The sequence below is a fragment of the Culicoides brevitarsis genome, chromosome 3, assembly GCF_036172545.1.
Source record: "Culicoides brevitarsis isolate CSIRO-B50_1 chromosome 3, AGI_CSIRO_Cbre_v1, whole genome shotgun sequence".
Taxonomy (NCBI): Eukaryota; Metazoa; Arthropoda; class Insecta; order Diptera; family Ceratopogonidae; genus Culicoides; species Culicoides brevitarsis.
Window position 1 is genome coordinate 33,773,744 of NC_087087.1, and position 17,279 is coordinate 33,791,022.

General features: G+C 21.7%; 1 protein-coding gene across 1 annotated transcript; it reads left to right on the forward strand.

The window, feature by feature from the left end:
• Nucleotides 1-411: 411 nt before the first annotated feature.
• Nucleotides 412-16,024, forward strand: LOC134834789 (protein amalgam). The gene is made up of 12 exons (XM_063849567.1): nt 412-553; nt 9,348-9,544; nt 9,709-9,842; nt 10,617-10,727; nt 10,801-10,848; nt 12,061-12,280; nt 12,338-12,423; nt 13,363-13,405; nt 13,800-13,919; nt 14,136-14,309; nt 15,573-15,646; nt 15,737-16,024. Exons 2-12 carry the CDS (start codon nt 9,406-9,408, stop codon nt 15,905-15,907), a joined length of 1,320 nt encoding a protein of 439 aa, XP_063705637.1. The 5' UTR covers nt 412-553; nt 9,348-9,405; the 3' UTR covers nt 15,908-16,024.
• The last annotated feature ends 1,255 nt before the right edge of the window (nt 16,025-17,279 follow it).

A 17,279-nucleotide genomic window follows, 5' to 3' on the forward strand; every position in this document is an offset into this window, starting at 1 on the left:
AAAATATAAAAAAAGAGAGTGGCATGCACTGCCAAAAACAAATATTTTTTTCGCAAGACACATTTTTTATTGTTTGATGCTGTCTCTTTTTCGAGTGTGTGCTCTACACATATTTGATTTTTGTACTCAGCTTGTGTCTTCTATAAATTTTATTCTAAACTATCGCCATTCCATTGTTTATGTTCCCCGAAACGCCTTTTATAAATTTTCTTCTTTATCTTCTTCACGTCGTTTTTTTCGTCTTTTTTGCCTTCATTTCCCTTCCTTCCAACTGCCGACTTTCCATTGGAAGCGATTTCCCCACTTTTCGAACGGAAAACTAAACATGGAAAGTCGAATTGCGCCCCAACAATAAAAGAACATGAACTATGTGATTGCAGTTTTAGTTCAACGTTCAACCGGTTAAGTCCTCAAAATCTTCTGGGATAGCAAAAGAACTAATAGTTGGATTAATGAAGCAGAACCAGAATGATTTATAGAAATTGACAAGATCAATCAAACGAAACAGTGTCAAATTAATTATTGAGCGCAAGAAAGAAAAAATTGAAAATTGGTTAGTAATCAATCAAATATAATTATTATTGCCACGCAGTGAAAGTTGTCATTAAAAGATCATTAAAATATTTAGTGTGAGATTTACACCAAAAATTGAAAAAATTTCATAAGTGATAAAATAAATAAAAAAAAGTGTTTATTTAACAAATTTTTGACACTCATTTAAAATTTTAATCAAATTACCGTTTTTGGGCTAAGTGAAGAGCAAACAAAGAGTCGAGACATATAAATAGAAAAAAAAATAAAAGACTGTCAATTAAAAACTTTACAAATTATATAACAAAATTTTAGAGCCACTCAATTATGGTCACTTTTCGGAGAGAAGTTTTATTTCAAAGAATTAAGCAATGTTTAAAATTTAAAGTTGATTTTTGTTTAATTTTTTAATGTCTGGAGGTTAGATAATTTTGAGGAATTTTTTAAATATTTATTTTTTTATTTTTTAAAATAATTTTTTGTTTTAAATTTTTCATTAATAATATTTTTTGTAAATTAATTAATTTTTCTTCAATAAGTTTTAATTTTTATATTTTTTAGAATAATTTTTATAATAATACCTAATTTATTTTTTAATCTTTTAATATTTGTAAATTTAATTAAATAAATAGGTATTAATTAATATTTTTTTTATTTTTCATATTTTTCAATAAATTTTAATTTTTTTTTTAATTTCATTTTTTTATTTTAAATGAATTTATTATTTTTAAATTTTCATCAATAAAATTTAAATTATTTTATGTTAAATAAATTTTAATTTTCATTTTTGATCATTTTTATTTATTTTTTTTTATAAATTTCAATAATAAATTATTTTTTTTAATACACTTTAATTAATTTTATCTTGATTAAAATTATAATTTTTCATTAAATTTTCAAATTCAAATATTTTAAGTTTTATTTTCAATTTTTTAATAAGTTTTAAAATAATTTTAATAATACCTAATGATTTTTTTTAATTCATTTTTTTGTCAATTTATTAATTATTTTTAATTTTTTATAAATAAAAATATATCATTAAAAATTAATTTTTGTTTAATAAATTTAAATTATAATATTTTTCTATAATTTTTGATTTTTTTTTATTTTGTTTTAATTTTTTTTTATTGAACAAAATAAAATATTTTTCTAAACTTTCAATTGTTTTAATACTTTATTAAATTTTTAATTAAATATAACAATAATAAATTAAAAATATTTAAAAAAATAAATTTTAAGAATTTTGAATTATTTTATTTATTTATTTATCTTTTTATTAATTTATTTTATTAATTAATTTTTTTTATTTAATTTTATTTTTTTTATTAATTAATTAATTTTTTAATTTAAAATTCTTAATTTTAAAAAAAATTTTTTATCTAAAAATATAAATTTGAAAAAATAAAATTTTTTTTTGAACACTTTTGAATCAACTTAAAATAATAAACAATTAAAATAAAATTAATAAAATTACATTATAACAACAATATTTCTTTAAAAAAATTTTAATCAAAAACTATAAAAATAAAGTTCAGAGTATTAATATCTTAAAGGTCACAAACTGACAAAATTAATAAAACAAATTCTTCAATTTGCATGACATGACAAAATTTCAAGTTTATGCAAATGAAAAATTTCCTGCCAATCTGCAACCTTTTGACCAGCAGAATAATTTGTAACAATTTCATCAATCATTAATTGATTTCCTGTTAGCTATTTACTTTAAAAAAAAATATTAAAATAAATATTAAACAAAATATTATAATCGCGGTAGGGAGATAATGGGCAGATTTGATTGCATATTTGCTAAATAAGTTAAATATTCCCGAATTTCGATATTGTTCGTTTAATTACTTTTACATGATCCTCATTTGCATACATTAAACAATATGAAACAATTACGTCGTCGTCGTCGTATGTGGGCTGCTGTTATTATTATTGAGGATATCATGAGTAAATAGCGGAGAACGCTTAGCCTCATAATAATTTATTTACATTATTGACTAAACATAAACAATCACCAATTTTGTGAACTGAAACATGTGTAGTTGTGCAGAGCGGCAGTGAAAAAATAGATATAATATTTCGGTAGTTTGTTGAGCAATGTAAACACATAATATACATGAGTTATGGCAATCATACATGGCAAGTACCGATGAAAAAGTTTGTAATTCAATAAGGATCCAGAGTCGAGTGTGTAACAAAAACAAATTTTTTTGCTATGAAATTTGCGTTTTTTTCTTGTTTTTTTATGTGATTTTGTTGCGTTGTTGCTGATGATTAATTAGTTGATGATGCGAAAAATAACGGAAAAATGTTAAGTTAACAAGCAATAAAATTGTCGTTTTGAACGGAGAAATTGACTGCGAAACAACAGCTGACGAGAATTCGTCATTTTCAAGATTAAATGACTTTGACTTTTGATGAAAAAGTTGAATTTATTTTTGTATGACCTTCAAAAAAAATTTTTAATATTTTTTTTTATAAAAAAAAATAATTTTAATATTTATCTATAACAAAAAAGAATTTTTTAAATTAACTTAAAAATTTTTAAATTATTATTTTTTTAAATTTTTATTAATTAATTGATAATTAATTACTTTTTATTAGCTAAATTTTCTTAAAATTAATTTTTATTATTTTATATTTTATTTAAAATTTTAAATATTTCATTTTTTTTAAAATATTATTTGTTTGAATTGTTTGAAAATTAAAATTTTTAAATTTATCTGTGTCAAAAGTAACAAAAAAAAAATTTTTTTTTAAATTTTTTATTTTTAAATTAGGTTTATTTTATTTTTAATTTTTTTTAATAATTAATTTTTTTTTATATTTTTTTAAATATTTAAATTCGAATAAATAAATAAAATAAATTTCGACCATAAAATATTTTTTTATAAAAAATTATTTCTGAAATTTTTTTTTTATAAAATTTTATTTTTTTTATTTCAAAAAAAAAATTTATATTTATATCTTAAAATTTTTTATTAATTTTTTATTAAAATTTTTAATTTTTATTTTTTAAAAAATTATTATTAAAATTTTTTTAAAATATTTTTTCATGTAAATTTTAACTTTAAAATATTTTTTAATAAAAAATAAAATAAAAATTTTGTTTAAAAATTAATTCTAAAATAAAAAAAAATAAAATTTTAAAATTTTTAGTTAAAAATATTAATGAAAAAATAAAATAAAAAAAATTAATAAATTATTAAGGAAAAATTCTTTTATTTTTTATTTTAAAATATTTCAAACAAAAATTTATCTTTAAGAATTGATTTTAATCTTAAATTCCATCTCTTTGTTTCATTTTCGGGAAAAAATTCAATAAATTCCTCAATTTTTATACGAAAAAGGACAAATTTTCATCATTGAAGGTTCTTCACTTAATTTTCCAGTCACATTAACATCGATGTCACTTTTGTCGCATTTCGACACAAAATCGTGCCGTACATAAATTCCTCTTAACGCCTGATGTAAACTAAAAGGTTCGCAAACTTTTGACTTTTTCCCAAACTTTAATTACAGACATTTTTAAAATAAATATTTCCTCGACAAGAAAAAAAGGTATTGAACTTTGCGGAACATGTCGTCGTTGTCAACTTTTGCCTATGTTTTGTTGACACACAAAAAAACTTGTAAAGTATTGTTGATTTCTTTCGATTTTTCATTTATTTGCATAGAAAAGAGATCTATAACAAGTCCCATGGATAAATTCTGTGGTTGACATTATTCTTATTATATTATGTTTTTAACCCTCCTCCTTCGTAAGTCGATTTTTTAGAAGAAAAAAAATTACTGCCTGTATCTGTCATACACGAACAGATTTTTTTTTTATTAAAAATTTCGTATATTCAAATTTTTCTTCATCCAATTTAAATTATTTTCAACTGAATAGCCACATTACTGGAGAAAAAAGAGCAAAATGTGCATTTTTTTGGCGGTGACAAGACATCCGTGACATGTAATTAGCTCAAACTCGAACAAACAAAAGAAAAAATTTTAACTGAAAATTTTCTTAAAGAATTTCTTGACATTGAATGCGCCTCACTGAAAAAAAATACGGAACTAAAAGTCTTCTTGTTTAAATATTCATGCCTGTCAATTCAAATTAATCAAAGAGACTTTACTGAGTAAAAGCAACAACAGGTAGACGATGTTGCTGCAGATAAGGAAGCAGTAATAAGCCGATTTTTGTCTGTATCTACGAAAAGGGATTTAAGCTCATTTTTTATTCAACTCAAAATTTTATAATTTTTTAAAATAAAAAGGAAGTTGAAATGAGATCAAGAAATTTATATTTTTTTAATGGGGTTTTTGGTATCAATTGACAGCTTGAATCAATATTGACGAATTTTAAAGTGAAAATTTCAATTTTAGGAAAATTTGTGAAAAATTGAAATTATTGAAAATTTTTTCGTGAGACAAAAAAAAAATAAATCTCAATAAAAAAATATTCTTAAAAAAATTTTAAAAAATTGTAAAAAAAAAATTTTTTTTCATAAAAAAAAATATTTATAAAATTTTTTTTCTTGTTGAAAATCGAACGCTTTTTAAATTTTATTTAATTTTTTTTAACTGTTAATTAATTTTTAATTTTAAAAAGAATAAAAAAATAATTTTAATAAATTAATTTAAATTTTAAATTTTTTTTTTAATTATTTAAAATTAAAATTAACAAATTTAAAAAATTTAATAATTAAATTATTTTTTTAAAAAAAAAAATGAAAAAAAATTGATTTTTTTACCTATTTTTTTTATTTAAAAAAATTTTTTAAATTTTTTAAAATTTTATTAATGATTATTTTTATGTAAAAAAAAAAATATTTAATTTAAAGGAAAAAATTTTTAATATTAAATTTTAATTATTATTTTTTTTTAAATTAAATATTAAGAGTTCAAAAAAAAAATTTTTTTTTGATACTTTTTTCATTCTAATTTTTTTTGCTTAAAATTTTAATTTTTGCAACGTTTTTCAAATTATTAAATTTACCTCATTAAATTATTTTTATTATTGATTTAAATTAATTTTCAATTTTAAAATAAAAATTTAAATTTAATTAATTATTTTAATTTTTTTAAATAAAATATGAAAAATTTTGGATTTAATTTTTTTTTCTTAAATTTTTATTTTTATATAATTTAATTTTAATTATTTTTTAAAAATTTTATTTTTTTCAGATTATTTATGTAATTAAAATAATTTATTATTTATTAAAAATTAAAAATATTTTATTTATTTTATTTTCAGCAAAATATCCTTTAATGTGAAAATCTTCAAGTAAACCACTTTTCCCAAAATTGTCTTAATTTTTAATTGAATTTCCAAAAACAACTAAACTAATAAAATATTTGTCTCATTTGGCCGCCGTCAATCGACACTTTCATTAGTCTCTCTTTACTTTTGATGCTTTAAAATCGTACCGAGAGCAAATTCCTTCAATTTCAAGCACAAATAATCAAATATTGATTTCACAGTTTGACGATAATTTATGGAAAGTTTGTCTTGAAACTTAAAATAATACCAAGTATATTTGCTTTTAAATCTCTTGCAGTTCACAGACGGAAATGACATTTGATTTTCATCTAAAGATAAGTTTTGCATACAACAGTCATCATGAATAAAATAAACAGTTTGTGACTTTTTAAAATAAAAGTTGTGTCAAAGTGAGTTTCTGAGTGCGGTGCTCAAACTTCAAACAGAAACTAAATAATTTAAAATTGACTCAAAGTCGTGAAAATTGAAAAAAGAGGAAAAAAACAAAAATTCGGAGTATCTACGTGTTCAATCACGTCTCAAATTAAAGATAAATCTTTTTTCCCAAAATATAGTTTGTCATCGTGTGTCGGGTCCATTTCTTCGTTTTTTTCAGCTATCTCGGAAGGCACTTATTATTCTGGACCACGCTTGTTTTCATATCATTATTCATTTTTACGGGAAAAAATGTTTGTGCTGTTTGTGCAGAAAAAAATCGAGAGCGAGACGGTTCTCTATTGATTTGCACTTCAGAAACGTGTTAAAGACAAAATTAAGCAAAACACTTGATTTACTACACGAATTCCGTCTACGGCATTTCAATTAATCGGATGTGATAAGATAACAAGGAAAACGGCAATAAATGACTGCTCGTTACACAGTTTCGCTCTCGCGTAATAATTCTCTGTGGAACGCACGACAAACATTAACATTCCACCTGTTCTATTTATTTTGCGCGCTCCGAAAATATTATTCAAAACAGAGAGGCAGTAATAAAAGCATTTCCTATACAAATATACTGCGAAAAGTCAGTAGCGGAAAAATTACGAAAATCTCCTTTAAAAAAAATTAATTAAAAATTAATTTCAAAATAAATTTATTTAATTTTTTTTTAATAATTTTTTTTTATTTTTAAACTTTTTATATAAAATTAAAAAAATAAAAATTAATAATTAAATTAAAAATTTTGTACAAAATAAAATTATTTTTTTAAATAAATATTTTAATGAATATTTTAACAAGAATTTAAAAAAATTATTCAGTTATTATTCACTTAAAATTTTCATGAATTTTTTTTTTAAGTGAAAAATTAATAATTTTATTTTATGAAAAATTAAAAAAAAAATTTTTTTTCAAATCGCGGATTTTTATTTTTTTTTTAATTTTTTTTGATTTTTTACATATTTTGCTTAAATTTTTAATATTTTGAATATTTTATAATTTTTATTATTATTTTGTTTTAAAATAAAATTTATTTTTATTTAATTAAAATTTTAATAAAAATTTAATTCATTAAAATTTTTATTAAAATTATTTTTGAGTAAAAAATTGATAAAAATTAAAAAAAAAATTTCATCATAGATTTATTTTTTTTAATTTTAGGCTTTAAATTTTTGGTTTGGATTAATTGAAAGTTTTTCAATAGTTTTTTTTTAATTTTTAAAAAAAATTTTATGAAATTTGTTCCGTCACTGCACTCGGTATATTGTTTCCCGCATTGTTATGGTAAAAAAAAATAGACTACAGACAGCGGCAAATTCACCTTTCAACATTTATATCTATTGCCCTTTTCACGCTTTCCTTTTTAAATTTAATGTTCTCGTGACGACAGTCGACTCTCGGCATAAAATATCAAAAATGTGTAAATAGAGAGTTTCTGAAATGAAGGGGGAAAATACGTGACATTGATAACAAAGTGTTTATATGAATGGAAGTGTGTGCAAACCTGAAATTTAATCTTTCCCGTTTAAAAAAGAAAAACGAAAGAAAGGAACGATGTGAAAAATACATAATATGCTTATGATTGTGCAAGTTTTTGTTTGTGAGACTTATTATCCTTTCCGCTGCTACTTTTGTTGCCTGCGTTGCCGAAAGTTGTTATTTTTGGGTCAAAAAGTAAGAAGAAGGAAGGTGTTGCGAAGGAAACTTTTTAAACCATAATAAATTTGGGGATATTGACTTATTTTTTGTCATAATTCTCGGGATGCTGTCATGATTTATATTTTGAGTAAATAAATGTAAATAGCGATTTTTATTTGGAAATAAATTTTGAAAGATGCTAAAATTGAGCTTTGTTTTCGCTAAAACGTTCAAATATTTATTTTATTCTTTTTTAATTAAACAAAGCAAAAAAAAATATCTTAAAAATTTTCTTTGGTTTTACATTTTTTTATGATTTTTTTCAGATATTATTAATTTATTTACTTATTATTTTATTAAAAAATTAAAATATAGATTGAAAAAGAAATAAAAAAATAAGAACAAAATTACAGAAATAAATTAAATAAAAAAAAACAGTTTAAAAATCATAATTAAAAACGATTTTCATTGATATTAAAAAATCATTTTAAAAAATTAATTTTAATTTATTAATTTTAGTAAAAATTGAAAAATAATTTAGAATTAAAAAAATATTTAATTAATTAAAATTTAAATTTGTTTTAGTAAAAATTTAATTATTTTTTTTTCTCTAAAAATAAAATTTCAAATTTTCAAAATACTTAAATTTTTAATATGATTTCTTATTTTATTTATTTATTCAATGGATTAAAAAACATTTTTATTTTAAAATTTAAGATTAAAATTTACTAAAGATCAAAATTTCTTTAATTTTAATTTTTTTTTCAATTTTATCTCATTTTAAGTTTTCAATTATTTGTAAATTAAATATTATTAAATTAATAATTTCTGCAGAAATTTGCTGTAATTTTACAAAAAATTAAGCATTTGACTTTTAAATGATATTTTTTATAAAATAAAATTCTTTTCTTCATTATTAAATTATTTTTTTTTAATTATAATAATTATTAAATTTATTAAAATTCTTCAAATTAATTACTTTAATTTAATTAATTACAATTTAATTTAATTTAATGATTATAAAGAAAAAATTTTAGAAAATTAAAAATATAATTTTTATTTTAATTTTTTTTGTAATTTTGTTAAATGATTTTTTTTCTTTTTAAATTTTTCAATTTTTAAACTAATGAATTTTGAAAAAATTTAAGCATTCGATATAAATGATAATTATTCATAAAATAAAATTCTTCTCTTTAAAAAAAATTAATACATATAGAAATTATTGAAAACATTGAAAAAAAAAAATTTAAGAAATTTTGAAAGAAAGAAAAGAAAAAAAAATTAAAAAATAGAAAAATTTTGTTTCTTATGAAATTTTAAGAATTTGTAAAAAAAATCATTCTTTAAAAAAAAAATAAAAAAAATTTCGTTAATCTCCTTTAAAACAATTGATCTAAAAATGACAAAAAAAAAATATAAAAATAAAATTCCACAAAAAATTACAAGAATTTTATCTTTTTTTTAAAAAAACCTTATTTAGTGTGGCATTTATAATAAACAACCATGCTACAAGCAAACCGGCATCTAGAACGAAGAAAATGAAAAGAAATATCCAGGATTTTAGTCAATTATGGACCGAATTTTTAATTCAAACCGTACACAAAATACAACATAAATTGTTCGCCTTCAACTACTCATTGGTGATATTCACGTATCTATTATTTGTTCATCAGTATGGTGAGTCCAGCTTGATTTATTTAATAAAACATCAGAGATGAAGAAATTTTTCTCCATTTAATAAATTGATTTCGCATATGTTGCCGCATGATTTTCACTAACGATAATTGATCTCTGGGCGAAAAAAAGAAAAAATGTAACAGAAACTAATATTTTTTCCGTAGCTGCTGCATTCGAGCCAGATTTTGTGTTTCCTCTGGAAAACATAACAATCTCGCAAGGGCGTGACGCAACATTCACATGTGTGGTAAACAATTTAGGGGGTTATCGGGTGAGTGGTGATTCGGCTCAAGCCAGGGTACGTATCCGTAACGCCAGTGAGTAAAAAACAATATTCATTGATTATTGTGGTCATGCTGCAATAGACACATATATGATTTTTATTTTTCGATATAAAAGCACAGAGCACCGACGGCACCATTTATATAATTTTTCTATAGTCCCAAAAAAAAAATCAGAATTTTTTTGTACATGTTCACTGTTTTTGATAGAACGAAGGAACGCAAAATTACCCTTTTTCTTGGTTTTTCTTATTAATCCTTGTTATAGCACAACTGGCACCGTAAGCACCTTCCATAATTTTTTTGTATGATGAACGAAATTGCACAACCTTCCTTGCAACATGCACTTGCACTTGCACCATCTTCTATGAAACTATAACTATTTATATGCACCACAATGCACCTGAAATTGTTTTTTATCTGCACCACGCTGCACGAGGCCGACGTAAAATTTTGACATGTTTTGGATCGAAATTTTATCGAAGCTCAATTGTACATAAAAATGGCACCAATGTTACTTGTAGTGTTGTTACTTGCTAGTTTTGTTCAAAAAAATTCAAAAAAATGCACCTAGTTTAGATTTTCTTAAAAGAAAAAATCAAGGCACTTGTTAATTATTTTATGTCATTGCATGAAACAAAAAAAAATTGCATGCTTGTCAAAATGTAGCACTAAAAACATTAAAAAAAAGAAAAAAAATCATTATTATATTTTTTATCGATATCGTCTGAAATCTTTTCAACTAATTGCTAAAATTGACTTTTTTGCAAAAAAAAAAAATGAAAATTTAGGTAGCGTGGATCAAGGCTGATGCGAAAGCCATTTTAGCAATTCATGAGCATGTCATTACTAACAACGGTCGGTTGTCGGTTACGCACAACGATTACAACACATGGACCTTGGTAAGTTTTTCAATCAACTTTTGTGAGATAATTTCCGTTGAAAGGGACGAAATCTTAAATGTTCCCTTTGTAGGTTATCAAAAATGTCAAGATGGAAGATCGAGGGCAGTACATGTGTCAGGTAAATCAATATTTTTTAGTGGTCAAGTGACGGATGATTGGCAAAAAATGAGATGAGTTTTGATTGAAATTGTCTGTCTGAAGGGGTTTGATATGGAGGATGGTTTTAAAATTTTTCCTGAATTTTGAATTAAAGGGAAGAAGTTGGAATTTCGTTAATTTTTTAAGTTAATTGAACATAAAATTTCAAATTTTAAAATAATTTTTTCTCGAGATATCAAAATTTTTAGTTTTTCGATAAAAATTTTTTAAGACTTCAGAAAATTCTTTAATTTTTTATTAAAAAAAATTTATTTTTAATTTTTTAAAAGAAGTTTTTTTAAAAATTTAAATTTTTAAATTTTTATCAAATTTTTTAATTTTCAAAATAAAAAAAAATTTTTTTTTTTCAAAATTTTAATTTAATTTTTTTTTTATGAGATTCAAAAAATTTAAAAGTATTTTTTTTCATAAAATTTTTTTTCTAAAAAAAAATTTTTATTGAATTTTTTTAATTTATTTAATTTTTTTTTAAATTTTTTAAGACACTTCAAAAGTAAAAAAAATTTTTTTTTCATAAAATTTTTAAATTTATTTTTTTTAATTTTTTGACATTTTTTATGAGACTCAAAAAATTAAAAATAATTTATTTTTGCATAAAATTTGAAAATTGTTTTTTTTTTATTTTTTTGACATTTTTTATGAGACTCAAAAAAATTAAAAAATAAATTATTTTTGTATAAAATTTTTAAATTATTTTTTTTAAATTTTTTAAATTATTTTTTTTTTTTTTTAAATTTAAAAAAAAATTATTTTTTTTTTTAAACAAAATTTTTTGTTGAATTTTTTAACATTTCTTAAAAAACATTTTTTTTAGATTAAAAAAATTAATATTTAAAAATATTTTTCTTAAAAAAAATCTTATCTTAAACTCAAATCAATTTTTCTATAAATTTCTTTAAAACAAGAAAAATCCCTCACTTTTTGCTTCAAAAAATGCTCCAAAGTTGACAAGACAACAAACAACTTTTCCCTCTTTCTCAGTTTTCCATTATCACTTTTGACCTTTTTTTTGCCTTTCTCCGTAATAACTTCTCTACCTAAACATAAACGAATGATCTTTGTTTACCTTTAATATTGTTATCATTTACAACGTTTCCCCTTTTTTCTCTTTTTTCTCCGAATCCCATCATCATCGTCATCATGTTGTCCGAACATTCTCCGTCGTATCTAGGTAAATACCGATCCCATGAAAATGCAAACAGCATTTTTAGAGGTTGTTATTCCGCCTGACATCATCTATGAAGAGACATCGGGCGACATGATGGTCCCGGAAGGCGGTACGGCGAAGTTGGTGTGCAAGGCGCGCGGATTCCCGAAGCCCAAAGTTGTGTGGAAACGACAAGATGGTCGAGAAATTATCGCAAGGAATGGTCAGCATGGCAAAAGCAAGGGTAAGTTTTTGAGATTTTTCAAGTGTTTTCTTTAAATTAAAATTTATTTTTTTGTAGTTTTGACTGTTGAGGGTGAAATGTTGACTTTGTCGAAAGTTACGAGGTCAGAAATGGGAGGATATTTGTGCATCGCAAGTAATGGCGTAAGTCAATTTATTCGATTTTAGGATCAATTTTTGACTTAAAGAACAAATTTAATTATGTTAAGTCAGCTTAAGTCGTGTTAAGTCAATTAATTATTAAAATTTGTTCAAAAAAATTAACAAGAAATTTTTAAAACTAAAAATTTGTTATTTAATGAACAAATTTCACTTAAAAATTTTTTAATTTATTGACTTAACACGACTTAAATTGACTTAACAACCTTAAGTTCATACAAAAAAGTTAAAAATTTATACGTAAAGTCTTAATTTTGAATTTGAACAAGAAAATATTTTGACTTAAGCTTAAGTTAAGAAATAAAAAGAAAATTTTTTGACAATTTTAAGGTTAAAATGTAAATTTTTGAAAAAAATTTCTATTTTTTTTGCAAATTAATTTTCTTAAGTTGACTTAAAGAATTTTTAATTTTTTTTAATTCATAAGAAAAATAATCTTAAGTCAAAAACAAAAACTTAATTCTTAAGTTCATACAAAAAATTACGAATTAAAACGTAAAGTCTTAATTTTGAACTTAAGAAAAAAAAATTTCTTGACTTAAGCTTAAGTTGAAAAGTAAAGTTTTTGATCATTTTAAGGAAAAAAATAATTTTTTTTTTAATTTTTCTAATTTTTTTTGCAACTTTAAGGTTAACATAAAAGTTAAAGAAAAAAAAAGAAAAAAAATTCTTAAGTAAAAGTTAAAAACTTAATTCTTAAGTCATATTAAGTCAACTTAAAAAAAATAATTTTTAAATTAAAAAAAAATTAAAATTGAAAAATTTAATCAAAAATTTATTAACTTAAGATTAATTTTCAAACTTAAGCTTAAGTCAAAATTTTTATATTATTTTAATCGAGCTCAATATTAAGTTTCGTTAATTTCTTAAGTTTAACTTTAAGTCAAAATTGTAAAAAATTTATAAAAAATTATTTTTTTTCAGGTTCCTCCGAGTGTCAGCAAAGCAATTAAATTACAGGTTCATTGTAAGTTCCATTGATTTTCTGTCGTTTAGAAGTAAAAAACACTTAATTCCCCGAACAAACTTAATTTTTTGTCAAACATTTCACATGGAACGATCGAGCATCACTCCAAACTTTGTGTGTGTAAATATCCTTAAACGTCAAGGATGCAATTGTTTCAATCATCGACACGGTACTGCGAGAGAGTTGTTGAATAAATTATAATATTTGTTATCGTTTTACGGAACCCTCGATGCTCGCTCATCTCTCATGTGAAGTAGGAGTAATGTTTGTTCGCAACGTTAACAATTACCTTGTGTGCCATATTTCCGACTAAAATATGCGATAAGATTAAATTAAATTTTTTGAAAAGTGCTTTTTTCATTTTTTTCTTCTTTTTTTTTCTCCCATCATCAAGTTCATCCGTTGATTCAAGTGCCGAATCAGCTTGTAGGCGCCCCGCTGAATACCGATGTAACGCTAGTTTGTAACGTAGAAGCTTCGCCGAAAGCAATTAATTATTGGACACGAGAAAACGGTGAGCAACGACGTCCCATGAGGGCAATTCGTGATTTTTCGCCGAAATTTTTTTTTTTTAATATTTCATAATGTTTGTGTGTTGATAGCAAATAGTCATATCAGAATAACAATTAACACACAAGCGGAGATAAAAAAAATTAATTCAACGAAATGTTTCATCTGCACCCAGTGCAGCAATTATAAATTATTTATTTTTAATTCATTATCGTCGTAGGTGAAATGATAATAACGAATGATCGATATTTAATGAAAGAGACCGATAATAACTCGATGTACGCTGTGCAGATGACTCTCATCATACGGAGCTTACAGAAAACTGACATGGGCGGATATAAATGTATTTCGAAAAATAGTATCGGGGATGCCGAAGGAACAATTCGCTTGTATGGTATGTGTCAAAAAATTATTTTTTTTTCGTTTGTTTGTTTGTTCGACGTAAAAAATTACGCTTTGTATTTATTTTTCACGAATGTTATTAATCCTTGTAACATTTATAATTTGCAATGTGTGTTAAAGTATTTAAGGGAACTCGATGCGTTAATGAATTTTGAACATTTGAGCGCTTTTTGATAATTTTTTACATTATATTTAATTTTTATTAAAAATGTCTGAAATTACCTATCAAAAATTTTTTTTTTATTTTTGAATTTTTTTTACATATTTATTTTGTTTCTTTTTAATTTAAAAATTTTGTTTCAAATTTTAAAATTATTATTTTTTTTTAATTTTTTTAATGTTTTGAATTAATTAAATTTTTGAAATACGAAATTAAAATATTTTTTAATTTTCAAGAATAATTTTTTAAAATTTTTTATATTATTTTTTTAAATAAAAAAATTATATAATAAATATGTTGAAAACTTCAACAATTTTTATTTTATTCTTTAAATATTTTTTTCTTGATGTTTTTTTCTCAAAAAGCTTAAAACTTGAAATAAATTTTAAAAATTTTAAATTTTAATAAAATTTTTAAAATTTAAAATAACTTTAAAATTTCTAAAAATTAATTAAAAAAAAATAATTATTTTTTTTTAACTTTTATTTTTTTCATTTTAATTTTTTTTTTTTACATTTTTTTAAATATAAAAATTATTATAAAAATTGAAAACTTCAAAAATTATAATTTTTAATTTTATTAAATTTTTTTTTCATTATATTTTTTTTTTAAATTGAATATATATTTCAATTTAAATTTAAAAAAATGAATTTAAATTTGAAGAATAATTTTTATCATTTTTAATTTAATCAAAAAATTAAATATAAATATTATTTTAAATTTTTTTTAAATTAAACTTTTTTAAATTGAATTTTTTAAAATTAAAACTTTTAATTAAATTTTTATTTATTTTAATTTTTTTTTTCATTTAAAACGAGAAATAAAAATAATAATAAAAATCGGATAGACCAATAAAAAGCCATTAAAAATCATAATTTTTTAAATAGAACAAAAAAATGGACAAGTATCATATCATATCAAAAAACGTATCATGTGCTACTTATTTACTTTAACACTCGAAAAAAATTATAATAACACATTTAAATATTTGCATAGATAAAATGTGATGAGTTATTATAAATAACATTTTTTTTGTTTAACATTATTTACCGTAAAAATTAATTTTCCCACATTTTTTTTATTAATTTTTTTTAGAAATGGAATTACAAAAGAAAACAAAATTGCTCAACAAACACAATTCTATTCACGAGGAAAATATGAGTAACGAGGTAAATATTTTTTTTACTCATTCATCAATTTTTTCATTATTTAATATTTTTTTTATTTTTCACAAAAAAAAAAAAATAAATAAATAAAAGGAAAACGAATCCGTGAACAAAGGCGATGAAAATAGCGAAACATTCTATCATAAGAACGGTAACCGAATAATTAAAGGACTTCAAACAAGTAATGCTGACAACAATGCCGCACAAACATTAAAAATTACAATATTAACTCTTATACTTAGTATGCTAGTTGTTCCCTGTTAAATCGTCATTTAATTATTTTTTGTTAATTTTTTTTATTTAAATATCTAAAAAAATGCAAAATATTACAATCATATAGATACGATAAAATAATATTAAATACATGAAAAAAAAAGTTGTTAAATGGTCTTAAAACGATTTTTTTTAAATATTTATTATTTTTTTAATTAATTAATTTTTTCGCTTTAGAAAATTAAACCAAGTGCTAAAAATTGACCACCTAATGTTGCAAAAATTATTTAATTTATTATTAAAAATTATTATAAAAATAAAAAAATATATGTTAAAAACGCTGTTAATCCTTGATTATTATTTGTATAGATAAAAATTAGTGTAATCTGAATTTAAAATAATAATAATAAAATTAATACAAGGCTTGCCTTCTCGTTTACTGTTACTATTATACGGAGAAGGAGCACTAATAATGAAGGAAGTATTATTATATAGAAATAAAAAAAAATAAACATTAATTACTAAAAATAATAATAATTGAAGAAAAAATCTATCATATCACTTTACTGAACAGGAAAAAAAATAATAATTTAATTAAAAAAAAATAATTTTTTTTGTCCAGAAATACGTAATTTTAATTATATTTGTAAATACATCCATTACTACCAAGAAACTGTATGACGAGGAAAAAACTTTCAAATGTACATAAATAAACATATACATTGATGATTTGGTGACTTTTGATGCATTAATTAAAAAAAAAAACGGGAGGAAAATCTCCTTCAAGTCATTTCGGTTCGTTCGCATAAAAGAGGCATTTAAATTAATTTTGCCAGATTGTTTGCGAATTAAACGTACAAGTAACTGGCAATAAGACGACTAAAAAGGGAGAAATTCGAGATGCAAACCAAAAGATACGAACTAGTTTATGTAAACATTGCGTAAAGTTCAAAATTTTCATTACTTTAAAACATTTTATTCATTCATTCATTGTGAGCTAGGCCGACTGTAAACAGCAAAAGGTTAAATGTGTGTGTTTTTTTTTCTCTGTTCGTCTGTTGGAACTTTTTGTGCATGGATTTGCATGCAGAGCAAAAATAAATAAGGATGAAATATCAAGGTACACAAAATAACATTCATGGCAGCAGAAAAAAAAATTCATACACGTCAGTGGAGAGGAAGCAGAAATATTTTGCATTTATAAATACTATTCCATGCCATTATCTATCGTTTTGGTGCAGAAAACGTTAACGCAGTGGCATGGAAGCGCAAACATCCATGTGTTCAGCTATAAATTTTTGTACATTACACTAATCGAAAAAATTACAAATTTTTACCGTTTTGTTTCTTTTTTTCTTTTTTTGTCCTGCATTGAAGCATATTTAACGGGAACAAAACAGAAATTCAACAAACTAATTTTTCG